This window comes from Nerophis lumbriciformis, linkage group LG28 (genome assembly GCF_033978685.3).
Source record: "Nerophis lumbriciformis linkage group LG28, RoL_Nlum_v2.1, whole genome shotgun sequence".
Taxonomy (NCBI): domain Eukaryota; kingdom Metazoa; phylum Chordata; class Actinopteri; order Syngnathiformes; family Syngnathidae; genus Nerophis; species Nerophis lumbriciformis.
The window spans coordinates 230661-250102 of record NC_084575.2 but is presented as its reverse complement, the minus strand read 5'-3'; the positions used below and the strand labels follow the sequence as shown (position 1 = coordinate 250102).

Genomic DNA, 19442 nt, shown 5'->3' with positions numbered 1-19442 from the left:
TTTAGTCCATGTCACGATACACCATATATATGTGGATATGTTTAGTCCATGTCACGATACACCATATATATGTGGATATGTTTAGTCCATGTCACGATACACCATATATATGTGGATATGTTTAGGCCATGTCACGATACACCATATATATGTGGATATGTTTAGTCCATGTCACGATACACCATATATATGTGGATATGTTTAGTCCATGTCACGATACACCATATATATGTGGATATGTTTAGTCCATGTCACGATACACCATATATATGTGGATATGTTTAGGCCATGTCACGATACACCATATATATGTGGATATGTTTAGTCCATGTCACGATACACCATATATATGTGGATATGTTTAGTCCATGTCACGATACACCATATATATGTGGATATGTTTAGTCCATGTCACGATACACCATATATATGTGGATATGTTTAGGCCATGTCACGATACACCATATATATGTGGATATTTTGCCTTAGCCTTGAATGAACACTTGATGCATATAATGACAGCAGTATGATGATTCTATGTGTCTACATTAAAACATTGTTCTTCATACTGCATTAATATATGCTACTTTTAAACATTCATGCAGAGAGGGAAATCACAACTAAGTCAATTTAGCAAAAGTGTATTTATTAAACAGTTATTAAGCAGTGGCACAAACATTCATGTCATTTCAAAACAAAGTGCAAGATTGTCAGAGACATTTTAAAACAAGCTATTAGTGCACTTTTGTGCATGATGTCACTAAGATGACATATCAAAACAACACTAAATTAAAGTGGACTTTTTGTACAGAACGCCACTACAATAGTTTAAAACAAATAAAGTGCACTTTTGTGCATGATGTCACACAAGATATTTCAATAAGTGTCAAATAAAAATGAGCTGCATAATAGGAAATCAAATAGTGTATGTCCTTCACTATGTGGTAGGTTCCTGCGGACGTTATCTCCTTCTGTTGTTGACTATTTGTTTCATACGGTGTTGATGTGGAAATGGTTGCTTGGGCATTTTGTGGGTGTGGCACTGAACGGAGATGTTGACATGCAGAGTTTCAAGAACTCTTCATTGTCTAGCGGGTGACTTTTCAAATGATGCTACATTAGCAGTGCTGCTACTTTTTGTAGCAACGCTTTTGCTGCATACTTGTTCACCATCTACCCGCTTGAAGCCAAACCACTGCCAGATGATGGACCTCCTGCTGTTTGTCTCGGGAATTAATTCTGCCTTAATTTGTGACCAGATTGGCACCTTCTTTCTCTCGTATTACCACTAGCACCACAGCTAACGTTACCATGCCGCTACCTGTCTGCTCCGTAAGAGCGTATGACATTGCACACGTGACAGTATGTGACGTATGTAAGAAGGTGCGCTTGTTTTATGTCTCTGTGAGAAGGAGAGACAAGAAAGAGTGAGAAGAGCCTGTAGTGTAGTGCTTGCAGCTAAAAGCAACTGTGTGAGAACGTATACTCCAATATCACCATATAGTCATTTTCTATATCGCACAGAGACAAACCCACGATATATCCAGTATATTCCATACATCACCCAGCCCTAATTTTAACTCATAAATGTAAATAAAAGTCCACTTGCAATGGAGCCAATGGGAGGTCCTCTATAACCATCCAAAATACAACAACAATACTCCATTTGCATTTTGTGGCTTGAATGTCCACCAAGTGTTAGTTGAGGTGAGTTTATTTGGAACATGCAAGCATACAACATGATACATCACACATGCATGCATACAACATGATACATCACACATGCATGCATACAACATGATACATCACACATGCATGTATACAACATGATACATCACACATGCATGCATACAACATGATACATCACACATGCATGCATACAACATGATACATCACACATGCATGCATACAACATGATACATCACACATGCATGCATACAACATGATACATCACACATGCATGCATACAACATGATACATCACACATGCATGCATACAACATGGTACATCACACATGCATGTATACAACATGATACATCACACATGCATGCATACAACATGATACATCACACATGCATGCATACAACATGATACATCACACATGCATGCATACAACATGATACATCACAATTTCCAGTTTGTCTTTTCAACATGTTGGAAAAGGAGTAGGAAGAAGCAGAGCTTATTTAATCCTACCACTTTTCTTTTACATAACAGTTGCTAACACTTTTGTTCACTTCCTGTTCTCAATGTATTCACAATATACTCCATAAGTAATCACAATAAAAATAAATAAATAATAATGAGTGAAGTAAGTTATATTTCATATGGTGAGATGAGTAAGATGATGTAGAAAATGAATGATGGATGAAATAAATTGAGAATGTTTATCTTCTTCTTTGTACTTTGTAAACACTTCAAGTGTGAAGAGTTTCTTGAAGTGGATCATATTAGTACATTGTTTGATTGCTTTGCTTAATCCATTCCATCATTTAATTCCACATACTGATATACTGAAGGTCTTAAGTGTTGTACGTGCATACAAATGTTTTAAATTACATTTTTCTCTGAGATTATATTTCTCCTCTTTTGTTGAGAATTGTTGTACATTCTTGGCTAGCAGGTAATAGTTTGCTTTGTGTATCATTTTAGCTGTTTGCAAATTCACCTTATGTTGTATGTTTTGTATGTGAGATTTCCAGTTCATTTTATCATCTATTAATACTCCCAACAATCTGGTTTCTTTTACCCTTTCAATATCTATTCCGTTTATTTGTATTTGTGTATGATGCTCTTTTCTACTGTCACAAATAGCATTATTTTAGTTTTACTGAGACTCAAAGATAGTCTGTTTTTGTCAAAGCATCTTTTTAATGTGTTAATTTCTTCTGTTATTATTTGTATTATCTTCTGTGTGTTCTCTCCTGAACAGAAAGCAGTTGTGTCGTCTGCAAATAAAACTAACTTTAAGTATTTTGTAACTTTACAAATGTGGTTTATATAAAGATAAAACAATCTTGGTCCCAGTATTGATCCCTGGGGTACACCACAGGATATATCTAGCCGTGTTGACATATTTTCACCCATCTTCACATATTGCTTCCTGTTGGTTAAATAACTTATTACCCAGTTCAAGACCAAACCTCTGATGCCATATCGTTCTAGTTTTGTTATTAAAATATCATGATTAATTGTGTCAAATGCTTTTGTTAAGTCCATGAATACTGCGGCCGCACATTCTTTACCATCTATTGCATTGCTCATTTCCTCTGTTATTTGGATTAATGCTATCCATGTTGAGATATTTGCTGTGAATTCTGGTGTGTAGTTAGTAAACTGGTGTATGTCTCCATTCTTATAAATTGGTAGACTTTTGCAATTTTCATTTTTTCAGGGAATTTGCCGGTTAGAAATGATACGTTGCTGATATATGTCAGAGGTTCTGAAATGTCTTCTATAACCTTTTTTATGGTTACCATATCTATTCCATGACAGTCGGTTGAGGTCTTGGATTTACAATGTTTTACAATTTTGATTATTTCTTCTTTTGTCACATTCTTAAGAAACATGGAATTGGGATTTCTGTCTATGAGCTCACTCAAGTCCTCAACTGATCCATCATCTGCATTTGGAAATCTTTGTTCCACATTGTTTCCGTTATTAACAAAGTAATCCTTAAAACATTCAACTATTTGGTTCATATTGTCATTTTTTGTATTTCCATGTAGAAAGTACTGGGGGTAATCTTTCTTAGCAGCATTTTTAATGATGCTATTTAGGATGCCCCATGTTGCTCTCATGTTGTTTCTGTTCTTCTTTAATAATTGTCTGTAGTATTCCTTCTTACCGTATTTTCCGCACTATAAGGTGCACCTAAAAACCACAAATTTTCTCAAAAGCTAACAGTGCGCCTTATAACCCGGTGCGCTTTATTACGATTCATTTTCATAAAGTTTCGATCTCGCAACTTCGGTAAACAGCCGCCATCTTTTTTCCCGGTAGAACAGGAAGTGCTTCTTCTTCTACGCAAGCAACCGCCAAGGTAAGCACCCGCCCCCATAGAACAGGAAGCGCTACCGCCCGCCCCCGGAAGAAAAAGAAGCGCGCGGATATTTCGTTTCATTTCCTTTGTGTGTCTACATCTGTAAAGACCAGACTACAAAATGGCTCCTACTAAACGACACGCTTATAACGCAGAATTTAAACTTAAGGCAATAAGTCATGCCGAAGAACACGGAAATAGAGCAGCAGCAAGAGAATATAACATAAATGAATCAATGGTGCGTAGGTGGAGGAAGCAAGAAGATGACCTGCGCCAGGTAAAGAAGACAAAACAGAGCTTCCGAGGGAACAAAGCACGATGGCAACAGTTGGAGGACGAACTCGAACAGTGGGTTGTTGAGCAGAGAGCAGCAAGCAGAAGTGTCAGCACCATCACTATTCGAATGAAGGCAACAACGCTAGCAAGCGAACTTCACCTGGATGATTTTAAAGGTGGTGCTTCTTGGTGTTTCCGGTTTATGAAAAGACGCAATCTCTCCATCCGCACACGGACCACTGTTTCACAGCAACTGCCTAACGACTTTAAAGAAAAGCTGGCTACTTTCCGTGCATATTGTAAAAAGAAGATAGCGGAAAAAAAGATCCGGCCAGAGAACATTATCAACATGGACGAGGTTCCACTGACTTTTGATATTCCTGTGAACCGCACTGTGGATTCAACGGGAGCACGTACGGTGAATATTCGCACCACAGGGAATGAGAAGTCGTCCTTCACTGTGGTTCTAGCTTGCCATGCTAATGGCCAGAAACTTCCTCCCATGGTGATATTCAAAAGGAAGACCTTGCCAAAAGAGACCTTTCCAGCCGGCGTCATCATAAAAGCTAACTCGAAGGGATGGATGGATGAAGAAAAGATGAGCGAGTGGTTAAGGGAAGTTTACGCGAAGAGGCCGGGTGGCTTTTTTCACGCTGCTCCGTCCATGTTGATATACGACTCTATGCGCGCCCACATCACAGATGGTGTCAAAAAACAAGTGAAGCACACAAATACAACACTCGCCGTCATTCCGGGTGGATTAACCAAAGAACTCCAACCGCTGGATATTGGTGTCAACAGGGCATTCAAATCACGACTGCGAACTGCGTGGGAAAAATGGATGACCGAAGGCGAACACACCTTCACTAAGACGGGCAGACAACGCCGGACGACATACGCCAACATCTGCCAGTGGATTGTAAATGCCTGGGCAGATATTTCTGTCACAACTGTGGTCCGAGCTTTCCGGAAGGCAGGATTCACAGAACTGCTGCACAACAACAGCGACACTGAATCCGATGACTTCGAAGAGACGGAGCCGGCCATTTTGGAACCCACGCTTGCGCAACTTTTCAATTCGGACACCGAAGACGAAGAATTCGAAGGATTTACCGGTACGAATGAAGAATAACTTCAGAAAGTGAGCGCTATGTTTATTTTGTGTGTTGTGTGTTGTGACATTAACGTTCGAGCAACATTACCGGTATGTTGCTATTGCTCTACACCATTTTGAATTTTACTATGTTTGTGATTGCACATTTGTACATTTTGGGACAGAGTTGTTAGAACGCTGGTTTTCAATATATTATTAAAGTTTGACTGAACTATCTGACTGTTTTTTTGACATTCACTTTAGCGCAGCGTTTTTTTGACATTCACTTTAGCGCAGCGTAGGCGCGGCTTATAGTCCGGGGCGGCTTATTGGTGGACAAAATTATGAAATATGTAATTCATAGAAGGTGCGGCTAATAATCCGGTGCGCCTTATAGTGCGGAAAATACGGTACATGTTCCTAGTAGACCAATTAGCTTGTTTTTATATTTCTTATACTTATTTTCTGCCTCTATAGATGTCTGTGTTATTAATATTCCATATAATGTCTTTTTTTTGTGACAAGCTTTTTTCAGTCCTTTTGTCATCCATGGTTGGTTGTTTTTCTTTTGCTTCTTACTAACTTCTTTCCATGGACAACATAAACATTGATATTATACATGTGGGCCAATATATATATATATATATATTTGATGTGGCAAGCTACTTTTGCAGTGTAGCTTGTAGTGTAGCGTGCTACAATTCTCTGAGGATAGCTTAGCTCCATTTAATTGAGAGTAACTTGTAGCTTAGCTTACTACATTGTCCAGGTAGCTTGCCCATCACTGTCTATTTGGCCTAGCTCACATGTCAATAGTTTGAATACTGCAAACTTCAGAAGAGTAACACCTCATTTGTTCTGCAGACGTCCAGCGGGTGTCAGCGGGGAGTCATGAAGAGGAGTGGCACACCAGTGTGGGACAGAAGGAGCTACAGGCCCCCTCCCACATTAAAGAGGAGCAGCTTCATGATGAAGATGAAGCTCAGTCCTTACAGCTTCATCACAGTCAAAGTGAGGAGAACAGAGGGGCGGAGCTTGTAAGTCAACACATCACAGAAGCTGATGGAGAGCATTGTGAAGATATCAAGTCAGAACCAGACAGCATCTTTGCTCCACTGTCAGACATGGACCACATGATGTCACACTCTTCTGATCACAGTGACCACATCCAAAAACCTTTGGAGAGTAAAAATGACTCTAAAGGTGATACGAGACATCACACTAACAACAAACACTTTGACTGCTCTGAATGTGGGAAATCATTTCGACACAAGGGTCATTTTACAGAACACATGAGAATACATACTGGAGAGAAACCTTTTACTTGCTCTGTTTGTAAGAAGAGTTACTCCAGAAAGCAAAGCATGACCACACACATGAGAACACACACTGGAGAGAAACCTTTTGCTTGCTCAGCTTGTGCTAAAAGATTCAACACTAAGAATGCAATTATATTACACATGAGAACACACACAGGTGAGAAACGTTTTACTTGCTCTGTTTGTAAGAAGAGTGTCTCCAGAAAGGAACACATGACCACACACATGACAACACACACTTGAGAGAAACCTTTTGCTTGCTCAGCTTGTGCTAAAAGATTCAACACTAAGAATGCAATTATATTACACATGAGAACACACACAGGTGAGAAACCTTTTGCTTGTTCAGCTTTTGTTAAAAGATTCAACACTAAGAAGGAAATTATATTGCACATGAGAACACACACGGGGCAGCACGGTGCCAGAGGGGTTAGTGCGTCGGCTTCACAAAACGAAGGTCCTGAGTAGTCGTGAGTTCAATCCCGGGCTCGGGATCTTTCTGTGTGGAGTTTGCATGTTCTCTCCGTGACTGCGTGGGTTCCCTCCGGGTACTCCGGCTTCCTCCCACCTCCAAAGACATGCACCTGGGGATAGGTTGATTGGCAACACTAAACTGGCCCTAGTGTGTGAATGTGAGTGTGAATGTTGTCTGTCTATCTGTGTTGGCCCTGCGATGAGGTGGCGACTTGTCCAGGGTGTACCCCGCCTTCCGCCGGATTGTAGCTGAGATAGGCTCCAGCGCCCCCTGCCACCCCGAAGGGAATAAGCGGTAGAAAATGGATGGATGGATGGATGTTTGTAAGAAGAGTTTCTCCAGAAAGGAAATCATGACCACACACATGAGAACACACACTGGAGAGAAACCGTTTAGTTGCACTGTGTGTGATAAGATGTTCAGGTATAAGTATCAGGTCAGTAGACACAAGTGTGTAACAGTCATGGAAGCTGCAGGGATGTAAAAACACTTAAACAGTGATTGTGCTAAATGTAGTTTAAAAACACAGCATGTTTAATATGAATGTATATTTGATGTTGTATGTAGTGCTTCTCATCTTCTAGTCTTATATGTTGTCCTGTACTTACTTTTTAAGTTGTGTGCATGTATTGAATGTTATATATGACGCTACTATTTTATTCTATTTTCTCATCTGTGAAGAGAGGACATCTTATTATTTTTATTGTTTATTTTTCACACATTTTTTCCATTGCATTTTATTGATGTTTTTATCCAATTAAAAGTATGAATGAATAAAATGGTTAACAAAATGTGGACTCTGGTAGATTAGCAGCATTGTTACATCATGGATGTTAACTACTGCAAAACATCAACAAAGAAGAAAAATGCTGAAGTTAGCAACACATCACTGAACTTTAGAGCCATCGTGAGTGGAGTTGCTTGTTTTTATTGCTGCATTTGTACTTATTTCACCTCACATCTTCACTTTTAATCCTAAAGTCTTCTTCACATATATTGTTGTAGGCTTCTAACATTTATGTTTCTGATGTGTGTGTGTAGTCTGTGGAAAGGGTTGTTGTCCCTTGTGGATCCAATTGTTCACTTGCACAGATACATCTTCATCATCATCATCATCATCATCATCATCACCGGCCCAATACTGGACGAAACCTTAGCATTAATGTTTTAATATAAGTGTGACCTCATTATTCCTTGATAATAAGACTAAAAATACAGATTTAAGCACTGTATTAGAGTGCTTCTTGTAGTACTCCAACTCGCCACACTGAGAAGTGGGGGCGATCATGAGCTAGCAGATGCATGTTGCTTGATTGAAACTTTTATTAGTAGATTGCACAGTGAAGTACATATTCCGTACAATTGACCGCTAAATGGTAACACCCGAATATGTTTTTCAACTTGTTTAAGTCGGGGTCCACTTAAATCGATTTGTGATACAGATATATACTATTTTCGTAATACAGTCATCACACAAGATAATCATCACAGTATATACATGTAATTATTTACATTTTTTACAATCCGGGGTGTGGGATATGGAGGGGGGGGGGGGTTACGTTTGGTTGGTATCAACACTTCAGAGAAATTGACATTGGAACAGTGTAGGTCTGACTTGGTACATTTGTACAGCAAGTATTGGACACAGAGAGAGAGATCAGAAATTATAAGAATAAGTGACTACATTTGATTATTTACAATCCGAAGAGGTATGATGAGGAAGAGAGGGTGTTAGTCAAGGGTTGAAGTTGCCTGGAGGTGTTGTTTTATTGCGGTTTTGAAGGAGGATAGAGATACACTTTCTTTTACACCTGTTGGGAGTGCATTCCATATTGATGTGGCATAGAAGGAGAATGAGTTAAGACCTTTGTTAGATCGGAATCTGGGTTTAACGTGGTTAGTGGAGCTCCCCCTGGTGTTGTGGTTATGGCGGTCATTTACGTTAAGGAAGTAGTTTGACATGTACTTGGGTATCAGTGAGGTGTAGCTGATTTTATAGACTAGGCTCAGTGCAAGTTGTTTTACTCTGTCCTCCACCCTGAGCCAGCCCACTTTGGAGAAGTGGGTAGGAGTGAGGTGTGATCTGGGGTGGAGGTCTAGAAGTAATCTGACTAGCTTGTTCTGGGATGTTTGGAGTCTAGATTTGAGGGTTTTGGAGGTGCTAGGGTACCAGGAGGTGCATGCGTAATGGAAAAAGGGTTGAACGAGAGTTCCCTCCAGAATCTTCATGGTGCTTTTGTTGACCAGAGAGGAGATTCTACAGAGAAATCTCGTTCGTTGGTTGACCTTTTTGATTACCTTGGTTGCCATTTTATCACAGGAAAGATTAGCCTCTAGAATGGAACCTAGGTAGGTGACCTCATCTTTCCTGGTGATAACAATGTCACCCACTTTTATAGTGAAGTCACTGACTTTCTTAAGGTTGATGTGGGACCCAAACAGGATGGATTCAGTTTTACCCAAGTGTATGGATAGCTTGTTGTCAGCGAGCCAGGTGCAAGTTCTACAGAGTTCAGCACTGAGGATTTTCTCCACCTGTGACTTGTCCTTGCCGGATACCAGCAGGGCCGAGTCATCCGCAAACAAAAACAATTCACAGTCGCATGCTGATGACATGTCGTTTATGTATATTAGGAACAGTAAAGGCCCTAATATACTGCCTTGGGGGACTCCACAGCTTACTGGGAGGGGGGGGGGGGACGGGACACGGTGCCGTTCAACTCAACCACCTGTTCCCTCCCCTCCAAGTAAGATTGCATCCAGCTCGATGAGGTTTTATCAAATCCGATTGCTCTGAGCTTATCCAACAGTATAGCGTGGTCAACGGTGTCAAAGGCCTTCTGAAGGTCCAGCATGACCATGCCCACGTCCACCTCATGTTTGATGTGGTCAGTCAGATAGAGAAGGCATGTGTCAGTGGAGTGGTTAGTTCTGAAGTCAGATAGAGAAGGCATGTGTCAGTGGTGTGGTTAGTTCTGAAGTCAGATAGAGAAGGCATGTGTCAGTGGAATGGTTAGTTCTGAAGTCAGATAGAGAAGGCATGTGTCAGTGGAATGGTTAGTTCTGAAGTCAGATAGTGAAGGCATGTGTCAGTGGAGTGGTTAGTTCTGAAGCCGGATTGTAATTTGTACATGAGTTTATTAGTGGCAAGGTAACTATCGACCTGTTCATAAACTATTTTTTCCATTACTTTCGAAATGGAACTGAGAATAGAAACAGGTCGGTAGTTGCCAGGTTCCAATTTGCTTCCTTTTTTTAAAGAGGGGAGTTACTCTTGCTATCTTAAAATCTTTTGGTACTTGGCCTTGTGAAATTGAGAGGTTTATTATGTGTGTGATGACTGGGGCAATGATGGAGGCAGAGTCCCTGCCCACACTGCTCTCTCATGCTGCGGGGAGATTGCAGGAGAGGTGCCGCTCTCAACACTACTTTATGCTTAGGGACCATCAATAAATTACTATTGTCTTGAAAAACGTATATCTGCTACATCAAAACACTGATTCATCTAAAAGGAGGTCAAATAAATAGTCCTACCTCCTTAATAACGTGCTAACGTGCACGCCCATTATTTCCTACTTTTATCATTCATATCCAGTGAGTGTGAATGTTGTCTGTCTATCTGTGTTGGCCCTGTGATGAGGTGGCGACTTGTCCAGGGTGTACCCCGCCTTCCGCCCGATTGTAGCTGAGATAGGCTCCAGCGCCCCCGTGAACCCGAAGGGAATAAGCGGTAGAAATTTGATGGATGGATATCCAGTTTTATATAATATACACCCTTTTTTTTAAAATAGGATTTTATTTAAAAAAAACATTTGCATATTAAAAATCTTGGTTTCTTTTTAAAAAATTCCTAAGTCACTTAAAATACTAAATTCACTTAAAATTTTAAGTGCTTTTCTCTAGTGTCATTCATGCCTTTTTGTTTTAAAATGTAAGTTTAATTGGAGGGACAAGCAGTAGAAAATGGATGAATGGATGGATTTTATAATACATTTGTGATATTGATAACCATGGTTACTTTTCAACCTCCCGCTACAACTACGAATGTCCAACATAAAACCGAATTAACTCTCAATTGGAGCTAATAAGAAATATATATACATTGATAATTATCTGTACAATATTTATCATGCACCCCAACTACTAACATAAAGCTGACATGCATGCTTTTTTTTTAAAGGTGCCATATGTAATAATGTAGCCAGAAATGGTACTGCAATCACAGTCAAAATTCTGTAGTCCCCCTCCTCTCTCCCTGACTGAGGTTGCCAGATACGCAGCCGAATCCAGCTCCATGGACTGGGCCACTCCAAGGAACTTCCAACTTCCACTGCCTCTTACTAAGGGTTGAGGTGCTGGGACCATAAATGCTGAATAGACAAGCATTTTGTCAATAACAAATCTCTAACCAACACATTTTACACAGAATTAGGCTATTTTCAGGAAGAAGTGCAATCATGCCTGCGCACAATATCACAACAAAGAGCAACCATATGGTTGTTGTCAGTACTATCAGAAAACCAAGACTAGAACAAACTACAACCAACACTAGCAAAGGTTCTACTGGTGAAAATAAGCAGAGCATGCTTAGCAGTCTAATGTACGCCCAAAACTAAAGAGACATTTTACTAAGGTGTGTCTATAGGCTACACCAATGAGGAATTATTTGATCATGTGATGTGTCTGTCTCCATACCTTCCACATTGCCATGATGACAGCCGTGCTAATGTTGGAACACATTTCCTCAGCCTATCAGCATGTTGAGAAGGAAATAGGCACAGACACTACACATATCCACATAGCTTTTATTTGTCGAAAATATATTTTACCTTGTCAGTTCAAATACACATGGACATACAGGATAACAGGCATAATATTTCCCCCGTTAGCTTATATGTGGATGTGTCATTGACCGGGCTAGCATGCTAAGCATTACACTAGGAGCTGAGCACCATCACACTAAGCATTGGTTGCATGAACATACTAGCTTTGTTAGACAAGATCATAGACTGTATTGGACAATATAGTTTACATACCAAATGTCCATTTCCATTTATTACAAGTAATAAGAAAAGGTAAATGCCTGACTTACCTTTCAAGGAGGAAATTAGGAAGTTTGGCATCAGATGAAAAAATCTTCTCCGCCTTCAATTGTCTCCATCTTTCAAAGTCATCCCTGATACAAATCCTCATTTTGTTCCTGGCTTTGTCATGAATAAGTTGAAAATGGTAACGAGGCCTTTTAGATTGACTAAGGTCTGACATGTTTAGTAACTTTACCAGTGGCAGTAGCCAGACGAAGATGACGGTGTGTAACTGGCAACCTGGATGTGACACACTCACAGACTTTCTAGTTGGTCAAACGGTAGAGGGCGGGACATGGAAATGAAAACAATAACAAGATTCCGGGGCTTTTAATCTAATTATGAAGTGAGCATATCCCAGCTGAACTACTGTTATCAGTTATAGAGGTATTGGAAAAGAACATGATTTATTAACGCCTTTTGACATATCAGAGACATTTAATGATCACTTGACATGCAAATTCTACATATGACACTTTTAATATTGCTAAATTAACACAACACATCAGTTTAGGTAATCCCTGCATATTTACTGCTCCTGTTGTGTTCTAATTAAATTAAGTAATTCATTCATTCATTCATTTATACAGCACACATTCTCATATTGTGTATTAATTACGATACATTGTTATATTGTTATATTGCAGTAACAGCCAAACTGATGTTGAACATATTGACGGACTATCCGTGACTGGTGAATTTATAAAATGACATGTGTTTTTGTAAAACTGAAAGTGAAATAAAAACCATTGTTTGTTTTTTTTGCAGGAAGTGAGAAACAGCGCCCTCTGGCGTGAGTGTAAAAGCTTACAGCACTTGGTATTCCCAGGCGGTCTCCCATCCAAGTACTAACCAGGCCCGACCCTGCTTAGCTTCCGAGATCGGACGAGATCGGACGTGTTCAGGGTAGTATGGCCGTAAGCCGAAAGACGAGGTAAAACCAACCTTTTTAAATGTAACTCTTACAGACGGGGTGAGAGACAATTATTATTTATCTTAGAGCCTGGCGCGCATGCGTACACTAATGTGCTTTTTCTGGCTGTGTGAGGTGCAGCTCTCCATCCATTGTCTCTTTTGGGGTGGCAGGGGGTGCTGGAGTCTATCCCAGCTGCATTCAGATGCCACCTCATCACAGCTCTCAACACTGCTTTATGCTTAGGGACCGTCAATAAATCACTATTGTCTTGAAAAATGTATATCTGCTACATCAAAACACTGATTCATCTAAAAGAAGGTAAATATATTAGTCATACCTCCTTATTGTGCATGCCCATTATTTCATAATTCTAACATATATATATCCATGTTTAATATAAAAAAATAAGGATATTTTCCCAATAGTCTCCATGTCATACAATTTAGTAACCTAATTCCACTTATTAGTCATGCTAACCTTTTAGTGTAACGCACACCCTTTTATTTTAAAATAGGGTTTTATTAAAAAAAAGTTTTTTAATAAAGATCATGTGCATGATAAGTCTTATACAGAAAATTATCAACATTTTTTTAGCTCCAAATGAGAGTCAAGTTGGTTTTATGTTGGATAGTCGTAGTTGTTGCGGGAGCTAAAAATGAAACCATGGTTTTCAATATTACAAATTTATATAAAATCTAATTAAACTTACATTTTAAAACAAAAAGGTGTGAAACACATTCGAGAAAACACTTCAAATATCAAGTGAATTTGGGATTTTAGGTCATATGACCAGGAATCTATTGAAAAGAAACATTTGTTTTTAATATCAAAATGTTTTTGATCCTATTTTAAAATAAAACAGTGGAATTTGGTTACTACGTTGCATGATGACATGGAGGCTTTTAAAACAAATAATTATTGTTTACATTAAAAAAATATTTAAATTATAAAATCAGGAACGATATTAAAAATGTAGGACTATTTATTTGACCTCCTTTTAGATGAATCAGTGTTTTGATGTAGCAGATATACATCTTCGAAGACAATAGTAATTTATTGACGGTCCCTAAGCATAAAGTAGTGTTGAGAGCGGCACCTCTCCTGCAATCTCCCCGCAGCATGAGAGAGCAGTGTGGGCACAGTGAGGGGGAGCTTCCGCTGGAGCTCCGGAGGCAAATATCCACCGTGAAAGCAACTTGACCGCCGTAGCAAAGGAAGACAATCACACAGACAGAAAAAGCACATTAGTGTACGCATGCGCGACAGACTCTTAGATAATTAGTCATTTTCTCCCATCCCGTCTGTAAGAGTTCCATTTAAAAAGGTTGATTTTACCTCGTCTTTCGGCTTACGGCCATACTACCCTGAACACGCCCGATCTCGTCCGATCTCGGAAACTAAGCAGGGTCGGGCCTGGTTAGTACTTGGATGGGAGACCGCCTGGGAATACCAGGTGCTGTAAGCTTTTACACTCACGCCAGAGGGCGCTACAAAGTGCTGAGACTACAGCTGTTGTGATTCATGTATTGCTTTAATTGCAACTATTCCAAAATAAGGGAATATATTCGGTTATTATAATACAATTCCACTTAATATTTACAACTACAGTTGAAGGTACAAACCTTTACAACAGGATTTCAAACACAAATACCAACTAGAGCAATATTTAGATTGATTTAAAAATAATGGTGTGGTCTTTTGCAGTCAGTCAACCTCGCCCACGCCTCCTACCACTCCGTCCTGCATGAAGCTGAGGAGCCACGACTCGTCTCGCTCTGATCAGGCAACTTATCATTTAAAGGGGTCATATAAGCTACTGTTTATTTACCAAAATAAGTTGTATGTCTTTGTTTTGAAAATGTAAAAGTTTATTTTTATTTTCAGAATGTTGAAATAGTTGTACTGGGGGTGGAGGGGAAAGAGCTGGTTACTTGTTTCTCTCGCGAGATCTGGAAAAGAGCTGGTTTGTACTTGTTTCTCTCGCGAGATCAGGAAAAGAGCTGGTTAATCGTTTCTCTCGCGAGACCTGGAAAAGAGCTGTCTTGTACTTGTTTCTCTCGCGACATCTGGAAAAGCGCTGGTTAATTGTTTCTCTCGCGAGATCTGACAAGACTGCGCGCGAAGCAAACAGGGCGAGGATAAAGCAAGATGGCGTCTGACGGTGAAGACGTTATTGCAGTCGTCACAGTTCAGTGTTCTTAATCTGTGCGTCCATGTACACATATATGTCCTTTATTACACTCTATTAAATAGAGTCATAATAACTGTTTGTATATTAGTCTGAGCGCACTTTGATGCTTCTAGAGCTAGCGTAGCTTGCTAGTTAGTTTAGCTTGTTAGCTGCTAACAAAGAGAGGCGGAAGTGATGAAAACACATCGCTAAGCAGAGATCAAGTGTGAGTGTAAAGTGTTGTGATTGTGTGAAAATGTGCGAAAGAACCATAGCAGAGTACGAGGAGGAACTTTGTCCAACAAAAGAGGAGAAGGAGCGACAACATGAAAAACATCAAGTTGTGTTACACACAACAGGTTTGTTTACTTCTTACTCTCACATCTTTACTAACTTTATATTTATTATTAACACTTTTCTTCAATAGATTGTCTATAGGAAGATGAATTGTCATGTGAGGATGTTCAGACACACAATATTTATGAGAGGTTGATGTTCCTCTCAGTTTGTAACAAAGTGTATCAACATGTTTACACAAAACTCACACAGTCACCGGGGGAATATTCCAGAGAGCAGGTTAAGTGCAAACTCCTGAGTATATAAATAAGAAAGGTAAGACAAAGTCAGAGTCAGTTACCATGGTAACTGATGCTGTAAACCTAGCCTGCTAGCTGGCAGGTTTAACAAGTTATTTATGTGTGTAAAAGCTATACTGACCTGTTATTTCCTTCATATTATTAACCTACTACAACACCTGCTACATCCACCTACTCAGTGGCCTAGTGGTTAGAGTGTCCGTCCTGAGATGGGTAGGTTGTGAGTTCAAACCCCGACTGAGTCATACCAAAGACTATAAAAATGGCACTCAGCATCAAGGGTTGGAATTGGGGGTTAAATCACCATAAAAATGATTCCCGGGCGCGGCCACTGCTGCTGCTCACTGCTCCACTCACCTTCCAGGGGGTGATCAAGGGTGATGGTTCAAATGCAGAGAACAATCTGGCCACACCGAGTGTGTGTGTGACAATCGATGGTACTTTAACTTTTTAATGTGGCAGTGATTGTGGAAAGATCAAAGCCTGATCTAAAGATGACATCTTGATCTCATACCATCTCAAACCAATTGGCCGTTCATTATTAAGTGAAATGTCTTAAAGTCTCTTAAATTTGTCTTTAACCAAGCAACACTATTTTATCCAGTTACTCGATTAATCGAAAACATTTCCAGTACAACACTTGATTAATAACATTTTCAATAGCCACAGCCCTATATTTCATGTATGATTTAATATTTAGCATGTAGGAGTTAAAATGTGTTTTGTTTGTGTCCTGTAGACATCCATCAGCTGATTGGACACCAAGAAGAATGTCTCCCTCATCTGCAGGGGGACAGTTTCACTTCAGAGGATCCACAGCCCTCACACATGAAAGAGGAAGAGGAGGGAGAGTGTGTTGTAGGGCAGGAGGAGGATGATGTCAGCAAGTTTCCACTGACTGTTGTCTCTGTGAAGACTGAAGAGCATGAATACAAAGCACCTGAGTCCTCACAGCTTCATCACAGTCCAAGTAAGCACAACATCCACATATCATCTAATACAATGTTTGTGACACATGTTCATCCGGGGGCCACATTTATGACTAAAGATGGAGATATACTTGCTTTTTTACACCACCATTTAAAAATGAATGCTCATCAATCATCAACAGTGTAATTGCTGGGGTGTAACCATGTGACCTAGAGGCCGTCCTCCTTACCTCGCGTGGTCAAATGAAGGCAAACATTCAATATGGCTACTGTTTATTTATCTTTAGCAGCACATATGTCAGCATATTTCAAAGGTTTAGTGGTGAAGATTAGGGATGTATACCAAGTACCATTTTTTTAGTGCTGGTTCCTAATCATGACGTCCATGAGGACCGTGAAGATTCTGGACTAACGACACAACTATTTGTCTTTTTAATTCCGGCTGACTGACGTAACTATGACACGTTGTCACATTGAGTTCAGCTGCCGCTGCTACACATTAAAATCAGCTTTGAATAATGACAAATAAGGAAGCAACCACACGCAAAAGTGTGATGTGTGTGTTATTGACAAGAAGATGACATAACTGCATTTCACCTTGCACTGCGCACATAGTTGACTTCTTTAAGACTTCACATAAACAGCTGTTTTTTTTGTTTGTTTGTTTTTTGTCTTTATTTAACCTGGTAAAAATCCCATTGAGATCAAAGATCTCTTTTCCAAGGGAGACCTGGCCAAGAGGTCAGCAGCAAGGTTACATTAAAAACAGTAAACAACACATAAAACATGACATTTACAACATTAAAACTTGCTGACATAACACATGTGCATATAGACAAGGTAGACTGCAATCCTTTCACAGAAGCTTTAAACTCATTCAATGTAACAAGGGTTTGAAGTTGAATATTGGATTGTAGGTTATTCCAAGCCTTCGCTGCTGAAAACCTAAATGCTTTCTTGCCCAGTTCAGTTCTTACTTTGGGGACGGCAAATTGCAGAACATTCATTGAAAGAAGATTGTGACTTCCTTGTTTCTTTGTTAAAAGACAAGACAGATAAGATGGGGTGATACCCAGAATGGTTTTGTAGATGAACACGTACCAATGATTGAGGCGTCGAGCACATAAAGATGTCCAGTTAACCATTGAGTATAACACACAATGGTGAGTAAGTTAACCATTGAGTATAAAACACAATGGTGAGTAAGTTAACCATTGAGTATAACACACAATGGTGAGTAAGTTGGTGATGAATCTCGGTGCCCCGTGGTACACACTATCCAGCTTGTGGAGACAACCAGCAGTAGCATTCATGTACAACACATCTCCATAGTCAATAACAGGTAAAAAGGTTGTTTCCACCAATTTCTGTTTCACAGTAAAAGAAAAGCAAGACTTGTTTCTATAATAAAATCCCAGTAATAGTTTCAGTTTATTTTTACAACATACTGTATGTGCTCCTTAAAACTCAAGTGGTCATCAATTAAAAATCCTAAATATTTAAAAGCAGATACCAACACAATTTGTTGCCCATTTCTTGTTCAAATGTTCTCACACAGTGCTGATCTTACAGTTTTTGATGTGGTAAAGAAATACACTTTGTTTTCTCTGCATTTAAAAGCAGTTGAAGATAGCAAAGTTGTTCTTGTACTCTGTCAAATGCATGTTGTAGATATTTAAAGGCCTCAGCAGGAGTGGGTGCTGTGCAGTATATGACAGTATCATCAGCATAGAAATGGAAAGTTGAGTTCGGAATATTCTGTCCAAGATTATTAATTATTAATTAATAATGGGCACAACACAGAACCTTGAGGGACACCCTTTTCCACTTGCAGTACGTCCGAGAAGGAACCTTCTATCTGAACAGCCTGAGTTCTACTTGTGAGGTCATTTGCAAACCATCCAACTGCTTGCTGAGAAAAACCAATAGCTGAAAGACGTTTGATTAAAATGACATGATCAACAGTATCAAATGCCTTTGGAAAGTCAATAAAGAGGGACAGACAGCACTGCTTCTTGTCAAGAGCTTCAGTTACATCATTTATAAACTTCATAGCAGCAGTAACAGTACTGTGATTTCTGCCAAAACCTTACTGAAATGGTGACAGAATAAAGTTTGTGTCCAAAAAGTCTTTTATCTGTTCACTGATAAGGGATTCAAGCACTTTTGCCAGAACAGAGAGTTTAGAGCTCGGTCTGTAATTATTTAGATTACTAGGGTCACCTCCTTTTAATAGGGGGATTACAAGGGCAGATTTCCAATCCAAGGGGATTTCATTTGAAATTAGAGTACCGGTAAGGTTAAAAATGTGAGTCAGTGGTCCAGCTATAATTTCATTTGCCAACTTTAGGAAGAGCGGCTCCAACTTATCTGAGCCAGCTGGCTTTCTAGGTTTAAGTTGTTTTAGAGCCCTCATGACCTCTGTTGTGGTAAAGGGCGTAAAGTTAAAAACCTGGGTATTTTCAACGGTTCTTTCCGGAGTTAGCGGAACTTCAGTAAAGTTGTCAGAATTATAGAGAAAACCAGAGGAAATAAAATGATT

At 39.5% G+C, this 19442-nt stretch overlaps 1 protein-coding gene and 2 non-coding genes across 7 annotated transcripts in view; 2 read left to right on the top strand and 1 right to left on the bottom strand.

Moving 5' to 3' along the window:
* The window catches only part of LOC140680196 (uncharacterized), a 104035-nt gene that overhangs the window by 62205 nt on the left and 22388 nt on the right, over positions 1–19442 (top strand). For 3 of the 5 annotated variants that reach the window (XM_072916631.1, XM_072916633.1, XM_072916630.1), the window contains one exon: positions 16711–16941. The exons of 1 other annotated variant lie outside the window; for it this stretch is intronic. In XM_072916631.1, coding sequence (XP_072772732.1) covers positions 16711–16941 — 231 coding nt within the window. Of the gene's footprint in view, positions 1–15197; positions 15735–16710; positions 16942–19442 lie in introns of those variants that run through there. One more of the 5 variants, XM_072916634.1, reaches the window with a different exon arrangement.
* On the bottom strand, positions 13094–13212 carry LOC133571194 (5S ribosomal RNA). The gene has a single exon (XR_009810350.1). It is a non-coding gene; the product is annotated as a 5S ribosomal RNA (ribosomal RNA).
* Positions 14552–14670, top strand: LOC133571211 (5S ribosomal RNA). The gene has a single exon (XR_012051428.1). It is a non-coding gene; the product is annotated as a 5S ribosomal RNA (ribosomal RNA).